We start from the raw sequence: 18,608 nt of genomic DNA on the forward strand, positions 1-18,608 counted from the left end.
ACCCGATCTATTAAAAAGGGAGACACAAATATGGCTCTACACCTATGGAATGTTGGACAATCCATAAAGCAAGGGAGCAAGGTACCAAGACTCCCTGTGCCGCATGCGGCTGCAAAATGTATCAGCTAATGAAATCCTTCCAAAATGGCCGTTATCCTTTTATTTATGCTATTATCCTTTCCGTTCTGCAAAGGATCTCCTAATATTTGTGTTCGGACTTCACACTGGCATGGGTTTGATTGGAGCAGCAGACACTTACCCTCGTTGGTCTTGCGAAGGACGTTGACAATGTCGGTGGGTTCTAGGCTCAGTTCGTCAGCCTGGGCGGCTGCGTAAGCCTCAATGCACTGTACCTGGGGACAGTCTGGAGGGAGAGGGAGAAAGAGACCTCAGCACAAGTCAAGTGCAGGAAAAGCAATTCCCCAGCACATGTGGAACAAACAAAACGAAAACTGGCTTTCTGTCGTGATCTCAAAGACGGGCCAGGTCTGCTTTCCACATTTCTTGGCAAGGAATGGGTCGGGAACCTTCAGCAGATATTAAAATCTTGTAAACCTTTGAGAGCAAGCCTTTCATAGAGGAGTTGCAGACTCCTGAAGATGTTATCTTTTAGACTTGACTCAATTCTATCGGATTCACAGCTCACACAGCACTTATGTATAGGTGAACGGATTTAGTACTAACTTAGTTTGTTATGACTGTTGATGTATGTTGTAAAAAATTTTTTAATGGTGATTAATTCTGGATTCTCAGGACATTTGTATACTGTTCTGCAGTTATTATATGTTTTGATATGTTATACTTCCTCTTAATAAACATTTTAAAATTGGAAGGGGGAAAAAAGAAAAGACGGGCCTACTACAATGACGGGAGCTGTTGAGAGATCCCGATACCAGAACATCTTACAAGCAGTGTTCCCTCTAAGCTGAGTCAGTGTGAGCTAGCTCACCGTTTTTTAGCCTCCGGCTCATACATTTTTGTCTTAGCTCAGGAAGGGTGGCTCCAGAACAACCTAATTTATGCAGGAGCCAAACCGCTTGCTCACAACTTCAATGCCAGGAGCTCACAGAGTAGAATTTTTGCTCACAAGATTCCACAGCTTAGAGGGAACATTGCTTACAAGCTGCTGAGGGAGGGAACATCAGCCATAGGATATTGCAGGGAGAAGCTGCAAAGGAAGTGGAAAGTCCAGTGAGATGATGGGGAAAGCCACCAGGAAGGTTTAGAGCCAAGGAGAACTGGTAACTCTTGGGCAGGAAGGTGGACTGGATTGGAGAGTGAAGCTGAACAGGTACCTGAATTTCACACGGCTTTAATAGGTGATTTTATCATCTTTTGTTTTAAATTGTTGGCCATCTCGGTGGCCCTTGTAAGGGCAGGATGCAAATGATGTAAATAAATATATTGATTAAAAATATTTTAAAACAAAAGCATAGATCCAAACCAAGGCTCCTTCCGCAGATCTGAACTGGAGGCCACAGAGACCAGGTAGAATTGCGGTTAGAATATCAGGCTACAATTTGCACCACTCGGGTTCAAATCCCCTTGCTACCAGGATGTCTTCTGGGTGATCTTGGGCCAGCTGCTCAGTTTCACCCAACCCTACACTTCAGGGCTGCTGTAGGAAGAAAACAGGAAAGGGGAGAACTGTATGCGCCAGCCGGAATTTGTTGGAGGCAGCGTGGGATAGAGATGTACTCAGCTGATAGCACAGCTCTGGCCCAGGCAATGAGAAACGGGAAGGTGCCTTCGAGCAGGAAGTGCGTCCCTTCGGCAGGAAGTAGGAAGAACCAGCCCCTGGTGTATCTGCCACTGGCCTTCCAGACGGATAACGCTCCAGACCTCTCAGCAGTCACAGAAGCCACGCCACTCAACTCAGGCAAAGAACCACAGTTGTGGTTGCCAACTCTGCGTCGGGAAATACCTGGAGATTTGGGAGTGGAGTCTAGGGAGGGCGGAGTATAATGCCACAGAGTCATCCTCCAAAGCAGCCATTTCCTCCAGAGGAACAGATCTCTGTAGTCTGCAACCCTGGGAGGCCTCCAGACCCCATCTGAAGGCTGGCAGCCCATGTTCCCTCTAAGCTGAGTTAGTGTGAGCTGGCTCGCAGGTTTTTTTAGCCTCTGGCTCATGCGTTTTTGTCTTCGCTCAGGAAGGATGGCTCCAGAGCAAACTAATCTATGCGGCAGCCAAATCGCTCGCTCACAACTTTAATGCCAGTCGCTCACAAAGAAGAATTTTTGCTCACAAGACAAAGTAAAATTTTTGCTCACAAAACAGATTAGGCAGGGGTGTCGAACTCACTGGAAATGTGTTATTTAAAGTTTTAAAAATCGTTAATTGTGTTTGTCTGTGTCCTTTGTAAAGTTTATATCTCCGCTACACATGGCCCGGCCCAACAAGGTCTCATTTATGTCAGATCTGGCCCTCATAACAAATGAGTTTGACACCCCTGGCTTAGAGGGAGCACTGATGGTAACCCTCCCGACAGGACTGATACATTCTGCTGGTAGGATACAAGAGGGAGGGAGGAAGCCGAGGGTCTCACCCCAATCCTCGTAGATGGTTTCCTGCTTGCTGTTGGGCTGGGATTCATGGCAGGGGAAGGCGCCCATCCAGCGATGCATGTCTGATCTGGAACCAAAGGCATAAACCATGGAGGTTTTGCAGGGGAAGAAGTGTCCTGGTACCTTGAACGCGCTGCCCAAATAAGGTCCCAGATTCAGTCCTGGTCTCCTGGAGCAAAAGGACTGCAGCACCCTCCCCCTCCCCACATGCAGATCTTGGAGAGCCACGGCCAGTCAAAGGAGAAAACGCTGAGCCAGATGGACTCAATGGTCTGATTCCGTATCAGGAAGCTCCCTACGGAAAGGGCTCGACAAGTGGTAGGCCTGTTCCCACTTGTACTTGACTATTCTCGGTTAAAATCTCGCACGACAGTGCAGCTCTTAGGTCAAGGGTGGCAAACATACGGCCCAGGGGCCGGAACTGGCCCATCCAGGGCACACATCCGGCCCACGAGCAACTGGAAACGGAAGGTACTCCCCCTTTTATGGCATCCCTTAGAAAAAACCTAGTCTTGCCTATGATTAAATACATTTACTAGGGCTTTTGTGGGTCCCCCAGGAAATCAGTTGCTTTCACCACTAGCAATCAATTGCTTTTGTTTGTAAATCGAGTAAAAAAAAAATGATACCGTTAATTGGGTTTGCCGGTGTCCTTTTATAACATTTATATCTCCAGTACCTGGCTTTACATTTTATGGCACACGTGGCCTAGCCTGACAAAGTGACATTATGTCAGATGATCTGGCCCTCATAACAAATGAGTCTGACACTTCTGTCTTCGGTGACAGACGTCTTGCGTGGCCACGCCTTCTGCTCCAGTCGACAACCGTCCAAGTTTGAACGCTTTGGGGAAAAACCCATCCAACTCTTGTTGACTCCCTCCATAGCATCTGTACCCTTTGAGACACTCCCCTTTCGAGCTCACCAGCCTCCGACCCAACCACTCACTGTGTCGGGGCACGGCAGAGGCGGTCGATACTCCGGCCTTGGTGGTTCTCGAGCAGGGTCAGGTAGAAGCTGTTTTCGGAACTGTTGCCTGCAAAAGCGTCCCCGCAGCCCTGGGCCTGAACGAGCGAGCGGTGGGCATAATCCAGCACGACAAAGCGTTCGGAACTGAAGGAAAAGGTAAGGTAAGGAATTGGGACCGACTCTGGAATCAGATCGCTGCACAGGGGTCATTTCCTGCACAGGAGCGGAGCTCCGGCCGTAAAGAGCCCAGGGGGCGGGCACATGCAACAAGCCCCACCCCCTGCTCCCAGCAGCCCTCAGTCAGAGCAAGAAGCAGCCAGGTAAGTTGCAGAGTTCCCCCGGTCCAAAACAGTCCAGTGGCACCTTTAAGGCCAAGTTTTATTCAGGTACAAGCTCTCCCTCCTCTGCGAAGAGAGATCTGCACGTTCCCCCCACCCCCCAATAGCTAGCAATCCAAAACAGTCCAGTGGTGCCTTCTGACACACTTCCGGTGATGTCAGGGGGTGTGGCATATGCAAATAAGTTATGCTAATGAGCTCATGCACCTCTTTTCCTACGAAATGACCCCTGTCGCTGCATGTGTAACAGTAGAAAAGCTAGGTTCCAGTTCAGTAGCAGCTTAGAGACCAACAAGATTTTGGGGGTATGCGCTTTGGAGCGTCAAAGCTCCCTGGGTCAGATTCAAGTCCAGAAGCAACGTCGAGAACACGATTTTGGGGGGTATGAACTTTTGAGGGCCGACGCTCCCCGACAGACTACCTGACAAAGTGTTTTTGCCTGGCATTTCTCTGTCAGAAATTGCTTTGTCGCAGATCACCCACAGGGGAGCCGTCCCTACTGGGGGAATGAGGAAAGATTCATTTCCTCCTGCCCCGGGGTGTCAGCTCCAATCCAAATCCCGTCTTCCCCATCTCCACAGTCGCTCTCTAGTGTTAGTGGTCTGCAGGTGAACAACTAGATTCAAGCCCAACAGCAACGTAGAGAACAAGATTTTTTGGGTACGGACTTCTGGGAGTCAAAGCTTCCTGACAAACTACCTGACAAAGGGAGCAAACCCCGCCCTCCCCAGGCCTCATCCCCAAAATCTCCAGGGTCAGAGAGTTATAAGAGGTCTATTCAGGTGCTCTTTTATTTAGTCACTCACGATCCTCACCTAGAGATGTAAAACTTCCGGAAATTTTGAAGCCTGGAAAAAAACTCGTTTTTTTCCCGTTTTTCCCCCGGGGAAAAACCCGAAATTTTCGGAAAAATTGAAAAATGCTACATTAGCATTTCTTTTGTCTTTTCTAGATTGAAAGTCATTCTGTTACTTTAGGAACATAAAATATGACTATGGACATTTTTACTTGGCACGAAATTATCACAACTAGCATATTAAAAATATAGTGTATCCAAACAATTATTTCAAACAGAATACCCACCCACATGCAAAAACAAAACTGAAACTTTTTTATTTTCTTCTGACAATCGCACCTCCTAAAGGAAGACATGCATCTTGTTCTTGCATTGGAGGGTTCAGTTTGTAACCTAGGACTTGCTTGTCCTCAGTGCACAGAAATTAGATCAATCTGATACCATATATATATATATGGTAATTAGATCAATCTGATACCATATATATATATGTGAAATGATTTGGAAAATATTTGAACACCTTGGAAAATATTTGAACACCTTGTCTTAAAATATTTTATTCATCGTGTTAAAATAAAACGTTCCATAATCATTTTTTTTTCTTTTTTCAATTTTTCGGAAAAAAACCAAAAGGCTTCAGGAAAAAAATGGAAATAAAACGGGTTTTTTCCGGGCCTTCACATCTCTGTTCTCACCACAAGGTGTCTCCCCAGGATCAACCACACCTCTGCTGTTCCTCTACTACGAATTACTCATCTTGCCTGTTCACCAGAATCTCTCACCCGAGTTGCCTCTCCTTTTGCGACTGCCTCAGTCCTCTTGCCCTTTTCTACTGCCACAGGCAGACTAACACGGCTACCCCATCTTGGGCTATCTTCTCAGTTGCTTCTCTCTGGGAGGCATATTTTACGTCACCTTCTCTGGTAACGCCAAGGTCTGAGCTTTTCCAACAATCTTTCCCAGGCACCAGTTTGGTTAGGAGTGTGGACTCTAATCTGGGAGAACCGGGTTTGATTCCCCACTCCTCCACATGCAGCTGCCAGTGTGACCTTGGGTCAGTCACAAGTTCTCTCAGAGCTGTTCTCTCAGGAGCCATCTTTGAAAGAGCTCTCTCAGCCCCACCGACCTCACAGGGTGTCTGTGGTGGGGAGGGGAAGGGAAAGGGGATTGTAAGTCGCTCTGAGACTCCTTCAGGTAGTGAAGGGCGGGGTATGAATCCAATCTCCTCTCCTCCTCCGGCATTCCAGATTCCCATCACCTCCTGGACCTCAGTCAACTGAGCTGTCCCGTCCCTCTCCTGCAAGGTCTTGTCTCCTAGCAAAGGCACTCCAGCCCCAACTTCCTCCTCCAAGGTTGCCACTGAAATTTTTAATTTCCCTGACTTTCCCTGACCAGCATTTGTCAATTTCCCTGACCACCAGGGCTATTATTGGGCAGGAACGCACAGGAACGGAGTTCCGGCTGGCTCTCAAGTTGGCCACGCCCAGCAGGAACTCATTAGCATAATAGGCCACACCCAACAGCAGAAACTCATTAGGATTGGCTACATTAGGGGTGTGTGGCCTAACATGCAAAGGGGCTCTTGCTACAAAAAAAGCCCTGGGTTTTGACAACAAACAAGGTCAACAGAATAACAAGCAAAAGGTGGGTGTGGCTGGATGACCACACTTCTGGTAACATGGGGGTGTGGCCTAATAGGTTCATGAGCTGGGTTGTCGGGGTGTGGCCTAATAGGCTAATGAGTTTCTGCTGTTGGGTGTGGCCTATTATGCTAATGAGTTCCTGGTGGGCTTTTTCTACCAAAAAAAGCCCTGCTGACCACCATTCAAATATACGTACAAAAATATACATGTATTTATTCAACATAAATTAAAATAACAAACAAGGTCCCATTCCTACCTCATATACAAATATAAAACATACAAGGGCTAATAAGATAGACCTTATTAGCCCTTGTAAATGCATTGACTCATATACTTTTATTGTTTCTAGAGAAGTACTACTGGACATGTGATTGCACTGGAGGCTTCATTTGTATTTTTGTATTTCTTTTCTTTGCCCAGTGGTTAAACTTTGGAAGTAAGTCAATGGTTTTTTGTTTGGTAATATATTTACAATGTATTTACAATGTATTTGTTAGTAGTATATGTGTCTAATCTTCTATTTCTTTTATTTTTACAGCAATTGGTTTCTGGTCTTTATTCCATATATGTATGATTGTATGTATTTTTGCATATCAGCCAACATGTTCTGTCTGTATTAGACCTCTGAGGAAGACCTGTAAAGGCCAAAACGCATTAGGTCTATCTTATTAGCCCTTGTATGTTTTTATATTTGTATATGAGGTAGGAATGGGCCCTTGTTTGTTATTTTAATTTATGTTGAATAAATACATGTATATTTTTGTACGTTTCATAATTAGATTTTCAGAGATGGCCCTCTTCTATTCTTGACTAACCTTTTTAGGTTCTGAATTCTAGGTTTAGGTTCAGTTTTTTCCCCCTTTTTTCTTCTTTGTCCTCACCATTCAAATATAACCACAAGTTAGAAAACGAATTATTGCATTAACGCAAGGTAAGGTCCCACTCTACAGCTACACAAGTCTCAACTGCAAAAATATTTGTCAAAGAGATTTAATATTGGCTTCTTTCGACATTAACTGAAGCAATTGCAGGGTTGCCATGCCGAGGCAGGCCACGGCAGGACACCTCTGAACATCCCTTGCCCTGAAATCACAAAAGGTTGGCTGCAACCTTGGAAGAACTTCCCATGCGTGTCTCAGCCACAGGGAAGTCTCAGACACGGGACTCCCTGCGCACGTCCAGTTCGGCCCTTAGGCCCAGGGAGAGCAGCCACTCACCTCTTCCGCTGGGTGATGAGGAGCAGATCGTTGAAGAGGAAGAGGTATATGGGGACCAGTTTGGGCTTGTTGCCAAAGATGGTGCCGCGATGCACCACCTCCAACAGCTCGCCCTGCTTCAGTAGCTGCCGACTCTGAGAGATGATGGGCACTGCCTGGATCGTGGGGAACAGCCAAAGAGAGGAGTCAGAGAAGGTCCCCCCCCAAATGTCATCACTTCCGGCCTTCGGTTCAGGACACATCAACCCTATGTCACCCAGGTCACTGTGGGCCTTGCCACCGAAATGGACTTGCAGGACCAACCAAGTGGGTCATTCATATAGACACAAGGTGTGGGCTAGCCTGGCAACAGGGTTGGGGTGAGGATACGGTGTCACAGTCATGGTGATGTCCCTTCCGGGGGAGGGAACCCTGGAAGTGATGGCAGTAGCTCTAGGAATCACTGGAAACTCTATGGCAAAGCAACAGAGTTTCTGGCGACTCCTAGAGCGCCTGCTATTCCCCCGAAGCGACATCACCACACTCACAACCCCAGTGAGGTTTTTTAAATTTTCTCCCTGCTGCTGCTTGGAGTGGCAGCAGCCAATGGGAACTTGTGGGAGGGGGATCCTCCGCTCCACTTGGGGGGCTCGGTAGCCCTAATGTGAGCGGCGTTTCAAAAAGAGAACCAAACAACAAAGCCCAATTCTAGCAACACCGCCCTCCGCTATGTAAACCATGCCTTGCAGAACAAAAGATGCACTGTGTGCCTTTTCAAAGGAGCTATCTGGGATTATCTGAGTGACTCGGGGAAAACCCAATAGAAAGATTTCCCATTTCTGTTGACTGAGCATAACACATATATAGTGGCAAAGGGGGAAGAGAAACAGATGTTCACCATGAGAAAACAGCTAACTTAACGGGCTGTTGCCGTGTTGCTCAATTCAGGAAGCAAGAACTGAATTTGCCTGGAGCAACAAATGGGGAACGGGGAAACACGGCCCGGGCAAGTTGGAGCAGACCCAGAAAAGGAAAGGCGCGAGGGCCAAATCCTGACCTTCAGCTTGTCGAACTCGATCTTGCTGGCGATGTGGATCAGCTCTTCCATGTGACGCATGCGCCCCACCTCTGAGTTGCATTCCTCTATTATCTGGATCCGGGATTGGGGAAGGGGGGGAAGAAGCAAGAGAATGAGAAACTGACTGCTTTACGTGGAAGGAAAACTGTATTGTTTACGCACCACAGTTTCTAAAAACTAAGTGCTGACCCTTGTGAAAAATCTATAAAACAGGGTCTGCTGCAGCTACGGTGTTTGGTTTGCAATTGTGTCTTTGTGTTCTAACGGCCCCGTCGAGGAGAAAAACGACATACAGATGCTTGAAAATAAACACATAACTTTATGGGCAATGGGGAAAAAACACCCTGGTGTTTGGGCAGCAACAACTACAAATAACAGGAGAGGGGTGTGGAGGAGAAAAGGAGGTCAGAGAGAAACCAGAGACCGAGACCCGGGGGGGGGGGACGGGGGACGGGACGGACAGGATTTCCTCCTCAAACCCTTGCCAATCCCTTTCTCGGAATTATGACAACCATGCCCTGACCTGGATAGCCCAGGTGAGCCTGATCTCTTCAGATCTTGGAAGCTAAGCAGGGTTGGCCATGGTTAGTATTTGGAAGGGCGACCTCCAAGGAATACCAGGGTTGTGACACAGAGACAGGCAATGGCAAACCACCTCTGAAACGTCTCTTGCCTTAAAAACAAATCTAACTCGCCACCTAGTGGTGCACAGGTCCGTAGCCACAGTGGGGCATCTCGGGGCGAGGCCCCCTGACTTACTGGCAAGGCCCCCACGACTTCCCATCCAGCCCAGGGCCCCCGAGCAGTGGCGAATGCAGGGAAGGAGCCAGGCAATGCTCCCTCTGAGCTGTGGAGTCCCGTGAGCAAAGATTCTACTTTGTGAGCGACTGGCATGAAAGTTGCAAGCAAGTGATTGGGCTGCGGCAAAAATCAGTATGCTCTGGAGCCATCCTTCCCGAGCTGAGACAGAAACGAGTGAGCCGGAGGCTAAAAAACTGTGAGCTAGCTCACAGTTTTTTAGCCTCCGGCTCACTCGTTTCTGTCTCAGCTCGGGAAGGATGGCTCCAGAGCATACTGATTTTTGCCGCAGCCCAATCACTTGCTTGCAACTTTCATGCCAGTCGCTCACAAAGTAGAATTTTTGCTCACAAGATTCCACAGCTTAGAGGGAACGCTGGAGCCGGGTATTCCTTTGATTCGATTAGCCAGTGCCCTATAAGAAATTTAAATGCCCCCTGACTTTAAAAAATCCTGACTACAGGCCTGGTGGTGCATAATGCTAAAAGAGCTAGCACTTCTGCTTGCCAGATCTCCTGATTATTCTACACACAATGCCATACGATGATGATGAGGAGGAGGAGGAGGAGGAGAAGAAGGAGAAGAACCATCACTGTTCTCATTTGGCTCACCTTGGAAACGGAGGCCAAAGCTTTCATGGCATTCTGCTCTCGCAAAGAGCCTTCCTCCGTCCGACGCAGGATGTTCTAGGAGACGGAACAAAATTGGATGGGGAAGGAAGGGTGGGACGAATCTTTCACTTATTTATTGACTTACTCAAAGCGGCCTCTATCATTCTCCCGAGCTGTTTTCTCCTCACAACGGCCCTGTGAGGTGATTCAGGCTGAGAGTGCACGACTGGCCCGAGGCCACTCCGAAAGCGTCCATGGCAGAGTGGGGAACTGAGCCTGGGCCTCTGAGATCCCGAACCACCTCTGTTCACCCTCCACCTCAAAAATCCCGTGGGGCTGCCATAAATCAGGTGCAACTGGACGGCCCTTTCCGCCACCACTCAATATGGTTCTGGTTGTCAGGCTGTGGCTCCCACTTCATAGCATGATCCAGGACTTTTTTTGTAGAAAAAGCCCAGCAGGAACTCATTAGCATAATAGGCCACACCCAACAGCAGAAACACATTAGCATATTAGGCCACACCCCTGACAGCACAATTCATTGGCATATTAGGCCACACCCCCATGTTACCAGAAGTGTGCTCACCCAGCCACACCCACCTTTTGCTTCTTATTCTGTTTACCCAGGGCCTTTTTTTGTAGCAGGAACCCCTTTGCATGTTAGGCCACACACCCCTAATGTAGCCAATCCTAATGAGTTCCTGCTGTTGGGTGTGGCCTATTATGCTAATGAGTTCCTGCTGGGTGTGGCCAACTTGGAAGCCAGCCGGAACTCCGTTCCTGTGTGTTCCTGCCCAAAAATAGCCCTGGCGAGATCCAACCCCACTTAGACGCCTTTGCAGGTAGGACAGAAACAGAAGGGAGGAGGGCTCCACGGGCAGAGCTCTCGGTTGAGGACGTCCGCCCACCTCTATGAGCATCTTGATGCGGGTGATCCTCTGGAAAGGAAGCAGCAGGAAGGACATGAAGGGGAGACGCTGACACTCCGGCAGCTCCTGCAGGCGAGTCACGACGACGGCGAACTGAGGGTTCTTCTCCCTGGGAGGGGAGGGAGGAGGCGGGCGGAGTCAGTGGGTAAAGCGTGGACAGGTGCAGAAAGCCCGCAAGGATCACTGCCTGGCAGACCCCGTTTCAAGCTCTGTGGGGCCGGCTGTTGACGGGCAGGATAGAGAAAGCTAAGCTACGGGGACCAAAGGCTGGACTTGGTCTCAGGGGGGGGGGGGGGGGCTGGCTTCATATGCCAAGGAACAAGCAGAATTCTGTACCCAGCTTCTGTGATTACAGGAAATACAATGCTTCAAGAAGAAGAAGAAGGGATTGGATTTATACCCTGCCAGAGTCTCAGAGCAGCTTACAACCTCCTTTCCCTTCCTCTCTCCACAACAGACACCCTGTGAGGTAGGTGGGGCTGAGAGAGCTCTTTCTAGGACTGCTCTGAGAGAACTTGTGACCGACCCAAGGTAACACCATCGGCTGCATGTGGAGGAGTGGGGGACCAAACCCGGTTCTCCCAGATTAGAGTCCGTGCTCCTAACAACTACACCAAACCGGCTCTCCTCAAGAGATACGTACATTGCTCATGTGCTGTGATGTCGGAAAGCTCCTCTTTTTAAATTTTTTTTTGCATTTATAACTCACTGTTCTCCTCAGAGCGGGTTACCCCATCGCCAGTGTTCCCTCTAAGCTGAGTTAGTGTGAGCTAGCTCACAGTTTTTCAGCCTCTGGCTCACACATTTCTGTCTCAGCTCAGGAAGGATGGGGCTCCAGAGCAAACTAATTTATGCAGCAGCCGAATCGCTCACTCACAACTTTAATGCCAGTAGCTCACAAAGCGGAATTTTTGCTCACAAGACTCCACAGCTTGGAGGGAGCACTGCCCATTGCCCTCCTCACCTTCATTTCTGCCTCGCAACAACCGCCCTGTGAGGCAGCTTCAGCTGAGAGTGAATGACTGCCCCGAAGTCAGTGAGCAAGCTTGCCTGGCAGAATGGGGACTCAAACCCCGGGTCCACCAGATCGTCGTCCCAAACTCTAACCACTACGTCATGCTGACTCTGTTTTGTTCACATTTTCCCCCCTTCCTCAAGGGGGTTCAGAACAGTGCATGTGGTTCCCCTCTGCTCCATTTTATCCTCCTTACAACAACTGTATGAGGTAAAGTAAGGCTCAGCAAGGGAGCTTAGCAGAGATTTCACCTCAGGTCTCCTCAGTTCTAACCACTGCACCACATTTGTTCCTCAGAGCTCTTCTCCAGCTCTGCCAGATACTGAAGACGCTCAGTTTGGTGAAAGAGATCATGAACTTTCCATCATATCCAAAATACTCAGCCCTGGGAATGAGGAGGCAGCAGGTTGGGGGTCACCTCCAACGCTCCCTCTAAGCTGTGGAGTCTTGTCAGCAAAAATTTCTGCTTTGTGGGCAACTGGCATTAAAGTGGTGAGCGAGCGATTGTTGTTCAGTCGCACAGTCGAGTCCGACTCTTCGCGACCCCATGGACAAGATCTCGCCAGGCCCTCCTGTTTTCCGCCGTCCTCTGAAGTTTGCTCAATTTCATGTTCGTTGCATCAATGACACTGTCTAACCATCCCATCCTTTGCCGTCCCCATGGACAAGATCTCGCCAGGCCTTCCGGTCTTCCGCCGTCCTCTGAAGTTTGCTCAATTTCATGTTCGTTGCATCTATGACACTGTCTAACCGTCTCATCCTTTGCCGTCCCCATGGACAAGATCTCGCCAGGCCCTCCTGTTTTCCGCCGTCCTCTGAAGTTTGCTCAATTTCATGTTTGTTGCATCTACGACACTGTCTAACCATCTCACCCTTTGCCGTCCCCATGGACAAGATCTCGCCAGGCCCTCCTGTCTTCCGCCGTCCTCTGAAGTTCGCTCAATTTCATGTTCGTTGCATCTACGACACTGTCTAACCATCTCACCCTTTGCCGTCCCCATGGACAAGGTCTCGCCAGGCCCTCCTGTTTTCCGCCGTCCTCTGAAGTTCGCTCAATTTCATGTTCGTTGCATCTATGACACTGTCTAACCGTCTCATCCTTTGCCGTCCCCGTCTTAAGCTACTGCATAAATTAGTTTGCTCTGGAGCCATCCCTTCCTGAGCTGAGACAAAAATCTGCGAGCTGGAGGCTAAAAAACTGTAAGCTGGCTCGCACTGACTCAGCTTAGAGGGAACACTGGTCACCTCGATTCGTGGGTGGTAAATGTGAACCCCGCATTATTTAGACCAAGGGGAGGGGAGTTTTGCAAATGTCCCTGTTGCTATGCGGAAGCCATGGATTCAGTCCCACAGGCCCGTTCCCTTGTGCTCTCACTCACATGAGGGTGCTGTATGTCTTCTCCTGGTACAGTTGGTTGCGCACGTAGTCAATGTAGACCGAGAAGCTTTGCTTTGCATGTTCCTCCACAATGTCACAGACGTCTGAAATCTGCAGACTCTCGGCGAGGCGGCCTTCCAAGTCATGCAAGAATCTGTTGGCACACAAGGGGGGGAGGAATTGGTGTTAGGAACAACCTCAAACGGGACACAGAGTTTTCTTTCCTTGTGGGGCGGCATTTGAAAATGTGATCCTGCAACCACAAGATGGGCTGAATTCCCAGCGTGCTCGTGTTCATGATCGATTAGAAAAAAATCAAGTGGTACAGCCCCTCCAGAATGCCTGCGCAGGGCTGTACCATGCAATTCCTCTGAACCAGTACCACATCCCATAATGAGCACAAACAAGCTGGGAACACAGCCCCACCTTTAATTGGTCTATTTTTTTAAAGGGCGGACTTACATTCATTATGGATGAGAAAAATCATATGTTACAGCCCTTCCAGAATGCCTGTTCAGGGCTATACCATGCAATTCTTCCAGATCTGTACCTCAGCCCATAGTGAACACTAACAGGCAGGGATTGTAGCTCCGCCTTCATTGGCCTCCTTTTGTTTTTAGAGTGGATCCCAGATGGCGGGGGCCAAGGGGTCAGAGGGGAAGAGGCGGAGCTGACCTTTCGCTGACCTCCTTGACCTTGCGGATGTTGGAGAAGAGGATGCGGTGCTCGCGCACAAGGATGGTGGCTGCCAGATCGCGAGACTCCATGAAGTGCTCGATCAGCAGGGTCAGCGAACGCAGGTAGGAGGCCTCTGACGTCACCACCTCAAAAAGGCTCTGGAGGTGGGAAAGAAGAAATGCGGAGCAGCCAGGTCAGTGGTAGGAGAGGGGCAGGGAGCGAAACAGGAGGCAGCTAATGCTAGTTCGGGTGGTTCCTCGCATGCTGAATAATGCACTTCCAATCCACTTTGCTACTGGATTTTATCGTGTGAAACAGGTAAATCCGCTTGCTAACAATTGCTGAAGCGCATCCAAAGTGGGTCAAAAGTGAATTATTAAGTCTAATTATTCTACTATAAGAAATTGCTTTGCTGGGGAGGGGGGGGGAAATGGAAGACCAACAGTCCTCGATTTGTGTCTCCCCCTTCGTCACTCTTGGCTTGTGCAAAGGATTTTGGACATTTCTCTGTTTGTGCCGGGAGAGATTCCTGCTTTTTCTGATCGCATCCAAAAGCTCACATCAAGGGGCATAAGAACTGCTCCCCCCCACACACACACACAACTCCTCTGTGCTTGCCAGAGGACTCAGAGTGAGACAAGATCTTATCTCCTCTGAGCTCAAGTCTGGAGGAGACAAGAAACAGCCGACTCTTCTCCAAATACCAGTGGGAATGAGGTCAGACCCTGCCCACCGAGCACGCTGGTGCATGCAGAAGGCTCCAGGGAAAGATGTTTCCTGGCACTTGAGCCAGTGCTTGGAGAAAGCAAGTGGGAGAAGATGCCTGGGTGCTGCGCGGTTGTAGATTTTGCTTCCATCTTGCCTTTACCCCAGGTGGTATACAGGGTCCCTTTCTTCCATTTCACCTTCACAACTGCCCTGTGAGGTAGGCCTAAGGTCGCCCAGAGCCTTAAGGGGTGGTGGTGCAGAGGGGTTGAACCAGGGGCACAGCCTGTTATGCTGGGTTGCTGTTTCTTTATTATTTCTTTTTTATCATTTAGATGTATAAACTGGCCTTTCTCTGAGTTCACAGAGAAGAAGAATTATTTATTTATTTATTTATTAGATTTTTATCCCGCCCTCCCGCCAAAGCAGCTCAGGGCGGCTTACAACAATTAAAAACCAGTAAAGATTAATGCAGTACATCTAAAAATAATCAATAAAACAGCCAATATAACTTATTAACAATAAAATTACAATTAGAGCATTACAATTTGCAGAGAAGAGATTGGATTTATACCCCGCCCTTCACTACCCAAAGGTGTCTCTTCCCCTCCCCACAACAGACACCCTGTGAGGTAGGTGGGGCTGAGAGAGCTCTGACAGAAACGGCTCTTTCAAGATCAGCTCTGACAGAACTGTGGCTTGCCCAAGGTCATCCAGCAGGTGAAAGTGGAGGAGTGGGGAATCAAACCCGGTTCTCCCGGATTAGAGTCTGCGCACTTAACCACAACACCAAACCGGCTCAGGGTGGTTAACAACAGAGACTGTACGATTCAAAATCCAAGAGTCAAAACAGCTAAAACAACATCAAGATGGCGCAAAAGCAAGTACAAATTGCATTGCTCTCTTCTGAGTGAGCAAGAAAATGCAAGGGGGGGGGGAGGGGAAGGGAGTGCCAGATATGACGGGTACCCGTTGCTGTCCTGAACCAAAATCCTGGCAGAACATCTCGGCCTTACACGCCCTGCAGAACTGCACAAGGTCCCAAGGTCCTGGAGGGCGCGGATGACATTTGGCAGAGAGTTCTACCAGGTGGGAGCAGAGGCTAAAAAGGCCCTGGCTCTGATCAAGGACAGCCGGACGTCTTTAAGGCCAGGGGTCACCAGGAGGTTCTCAGCAGAGTCTAAAGCCTTTCAGGGGAGGCTATTTGGACCTTGTCGCTCCAGGATCTGTCTCAAGCAGCTAACGATAAATTTTACTAGACTTTACCAGGGAAGTGTAGAAAGGCAACGATACGGCAACTTTAAAAACAATTCAATTCAACCTCTCTCTGCCAGTAAATCTATACTATAAAAACATGAAAACGAGCATCTGACAGATAGTCAGCAGCAAAATCAGGGAGACCTCCCTGCCTCCCTCTCTGTTGCCTGCTGGGACACTGGTGAGGAAAACAATATTTTAAAAGGCAGCATCATGCTGGAAGCGACATCACGTCGCTGGTGTGAAGCTGATGTGACGCTCTAGGATTCAGGCAAACTTCTATGGTTTTACCGTAGAGTTTTACCTGAATCCTAGACTGCAGCACTGGGTCATGCCAGCAATGTGACATAACTTCCGGGTATTCTCCAGAAGTGATGTCATGCCACTGGTGCAACATCATTCCTCCCGTCCTAGCCCCTCCTCCACGGTTGCCAGCTAATGGCTGTCAACTTTAAGCAGAACAGACCTGAATGAAGCATCAGCAGGTGAGAAAATAAGCCAAGAATAAACATACCAGCAATGGGATAACAGTTGTAATTAAAAGTTCAAGTGGGGGGGGGGGGATGTCAACTCCTGCTGCCTAAATGGTAATAAAGCAAGTGTTAGTGGAACTTCAAGGGGAGCCACCACTAAGAAGGCCCTGTCTATGTTTGCTGTCCTTGTCATTTCCATGGGCAGGGCATAGAGATCTTAAGCTTCTGTAACCCAACTTCTTTCATTACAGCTCAGGGGAAAGTGAGCAACAGAGGGACGTTCCCGGTGATTCAACAGTCTTATAACGCTCCAAGAGCCCAACCCCAGGTACAATCCAACGGGACTACTTTCTAACCCCGGTGCCCAGTTTGCAAACATTCCCAACCTTTTTTTAATGCACGCCGTGGCTCAGTTCCAGGTCTGGCGTCTTCACTTAGATGATCTCAAGTAACAGGGATTGGGAAAGACCTTGCTTTGCCCAGAGCCCTGGAAAGCTATCGTGCTTGTCAGACAATGCTGAACTGGATGGACCAACAGTCTGACTCGGCATAAGGCGTGTCGACAGGTCACTTTCTTATCATCGTCACTGCCATCTTCTAGATAAACAAAGCAAGGGGAAAGGGCAGTTTGCCTCACACCTCAACAGGAATCCATGGCAGAGGTCAGACTAGTTGAACGCTGGTCAGAAATGCCCAAGATCTGGCTTAACTTTATTTAAGATATTGATTAGCTGCCTTTCTTCCTATGGCACTCAAGGAAGCTTACAATATAGAAGAAGAAGAGGAGGAGGAGGAGGAGGAGATTGGATTTATACCCCACCCTTCACTTGGAGTCTCAGAGCGGCTTACAAACTCCTTTCCCTTCCCCTCCCCACAACAGACACCCTGTGAGGTAGGTGGGGCTGAGAGAGCTCTGAGGGAAACAGCTCTTTTTCAAGGACAGCTCTCAACTACGGCTTGCCCAAGGTCATCCAGCCAGGTGCAAGTGGAGGAGTGGGGAATCAAACCCGGTTCTCCCAGATTATGAGTCCGCGCACTCAACCACTACACCAAACTGGTTAGAAAAACATAAAGGCAACATTTAAAATCACAATTTAGGACTGCTTTAATCAAACACACTCCTAAATAAAATCGTCTCCAGCGGCCTCCTGAAGATCCGAAGTGAGAGGGCCAGTTGCACCTTCCTGGAGAGGTTGTTGTATAATCATGGGGCTGCCACTGAAAAGGCCCTCGCTCGTGCGCCCACCAAATAAGCTTCTTTGATTGGTGGGACAGTCAGGAGGGCCTCTCTCTCTCTCTGATCTTAATCACCGGGCAACAGCCTATGAGGGAAGCCGGTTCTTCAGATACCCTAGTCCCCAAGCCATGTAGTGACTGAAATTTGCTGGATATCCATTAAATCAGGGGTGTCTAACATGCGGCCCAGGGGCCGGATCAGGCCCCCGGAGGGCTTCTATCAGGCCCGCAGTGGAACTGGCTGTCTTCTGCTTCTTCTTCCACTTCTGCCGCTGCTGCGTCATGGTAGGTTTGCAGCTTCCAGAGACACACCTGAACAGCACACTCAAGATTGCAACAGCAGAGACATTTTGATGCAGTCATTCAGAGCAAGGGGTGTCAGTTATCAGACACTGTGGAATAGACAAAATATTGGAAGAGGGCTGACGTTTTAAGCATGATTTTTATTTTAAGTTAAAAAAAAACCCTTTGTGTTTGTGTCCTTTTATAAAGTTTTTATTCTAGAGCTATTATTGCCTTAAATGCTGCATGAAATTGGAATCTGGGTGACATGGGTGGTTTTAAGTTCCTTGTGAACCTTAAGGGAGTTATGAGACAGTTGTGAATGGTGTGAGTGTATATGAATATTGTTGCAGATCACCGAAATGATTGCATCTTTAATTTCGTTGTACTATGTACCATGACAATAAAGTTTATTATCATCATCATCATTATTATTATTATTATTGTTGTTGTTGTTGTTGTTATTATTATTCAGGGCTCTTTTTGTAGCAGGAACTCCTTTGCATATTAGGCAACACACCCTTAATGTAGCCAATCCTCCAAGAGCTTACAGAGCTCTTCTTACAGGGGCTACTGTAAGCTCTTGGAGGATTGGCTATATTAGGGGTGTGTCGCCTAATATGCAAAGGAGTTCCTGCTACAAAAAGAGCCCTGAATTA

The 18,608-nt window shown here is 48.5% G+C and overlaps 1 protein-coding gene across 1 annotated transcript in view; it reads right to left on the reverse strand.

The window, feature by feature from the left end:
* The window catches only part of ARHGEF15 (Rho guanine nucleotide exchange factor 15), a 56,318-nt gene that overhangs the window by 3,794 nt on the left and 33,916 nt on the right, over positions 1–18,608 (reverse strand). The window contains exons 7-15 of the mRNA XM_015420427.1: positions 13,994–14,154; positions 13,320–13,472; positions 10,905–11,034; positions 9,997–10,071; positions 8,567–8,659; positions 7,531–7,685; positions 3,516–3,680; positions 2,549–2,634; positions 260–364 (exon numbers count right to left, since the gene is read on the reverse strand). Coding sequence (XP_015275913.1) covers positions 260–364; positions 2,549–2,634; positions 3,516–3,680; positions 7,531–7,685; positions 8,567–8,659; positions 9,997–10,071; positions 10,905–11,034; positions 13,320–13,472; positions 13,994–14,154 — 1,123 coding nt within the window. The remainder of the gene's footprint in view (positions 1–259; positions 365–2,548; positions 2,635–3,515; positions 3,681–7,530; positions 7,686–8,566; positions 8,660–9,996; positions 10,072–10,904; positions 11,035–13,319; positions 13,473–13,993; positions 14,155–18,608) is intronic.

This window comes from Gekko japonicus, unplaced genomic scaffold (assembly GCF_001447785.1).
Source record: "Gekko japonicus isolate JY-2015 unplaced genomic scaffold, Gekko_japonicus_V1.1 scaffold441, whole genome shotgun sequence".
Classification (NCBI taxonomy): Eukaryota; Metazoa; Chordata; class Lepidosauria; order Squamata; family Gekkonidae; genus Gekko; species Gekko japonicus.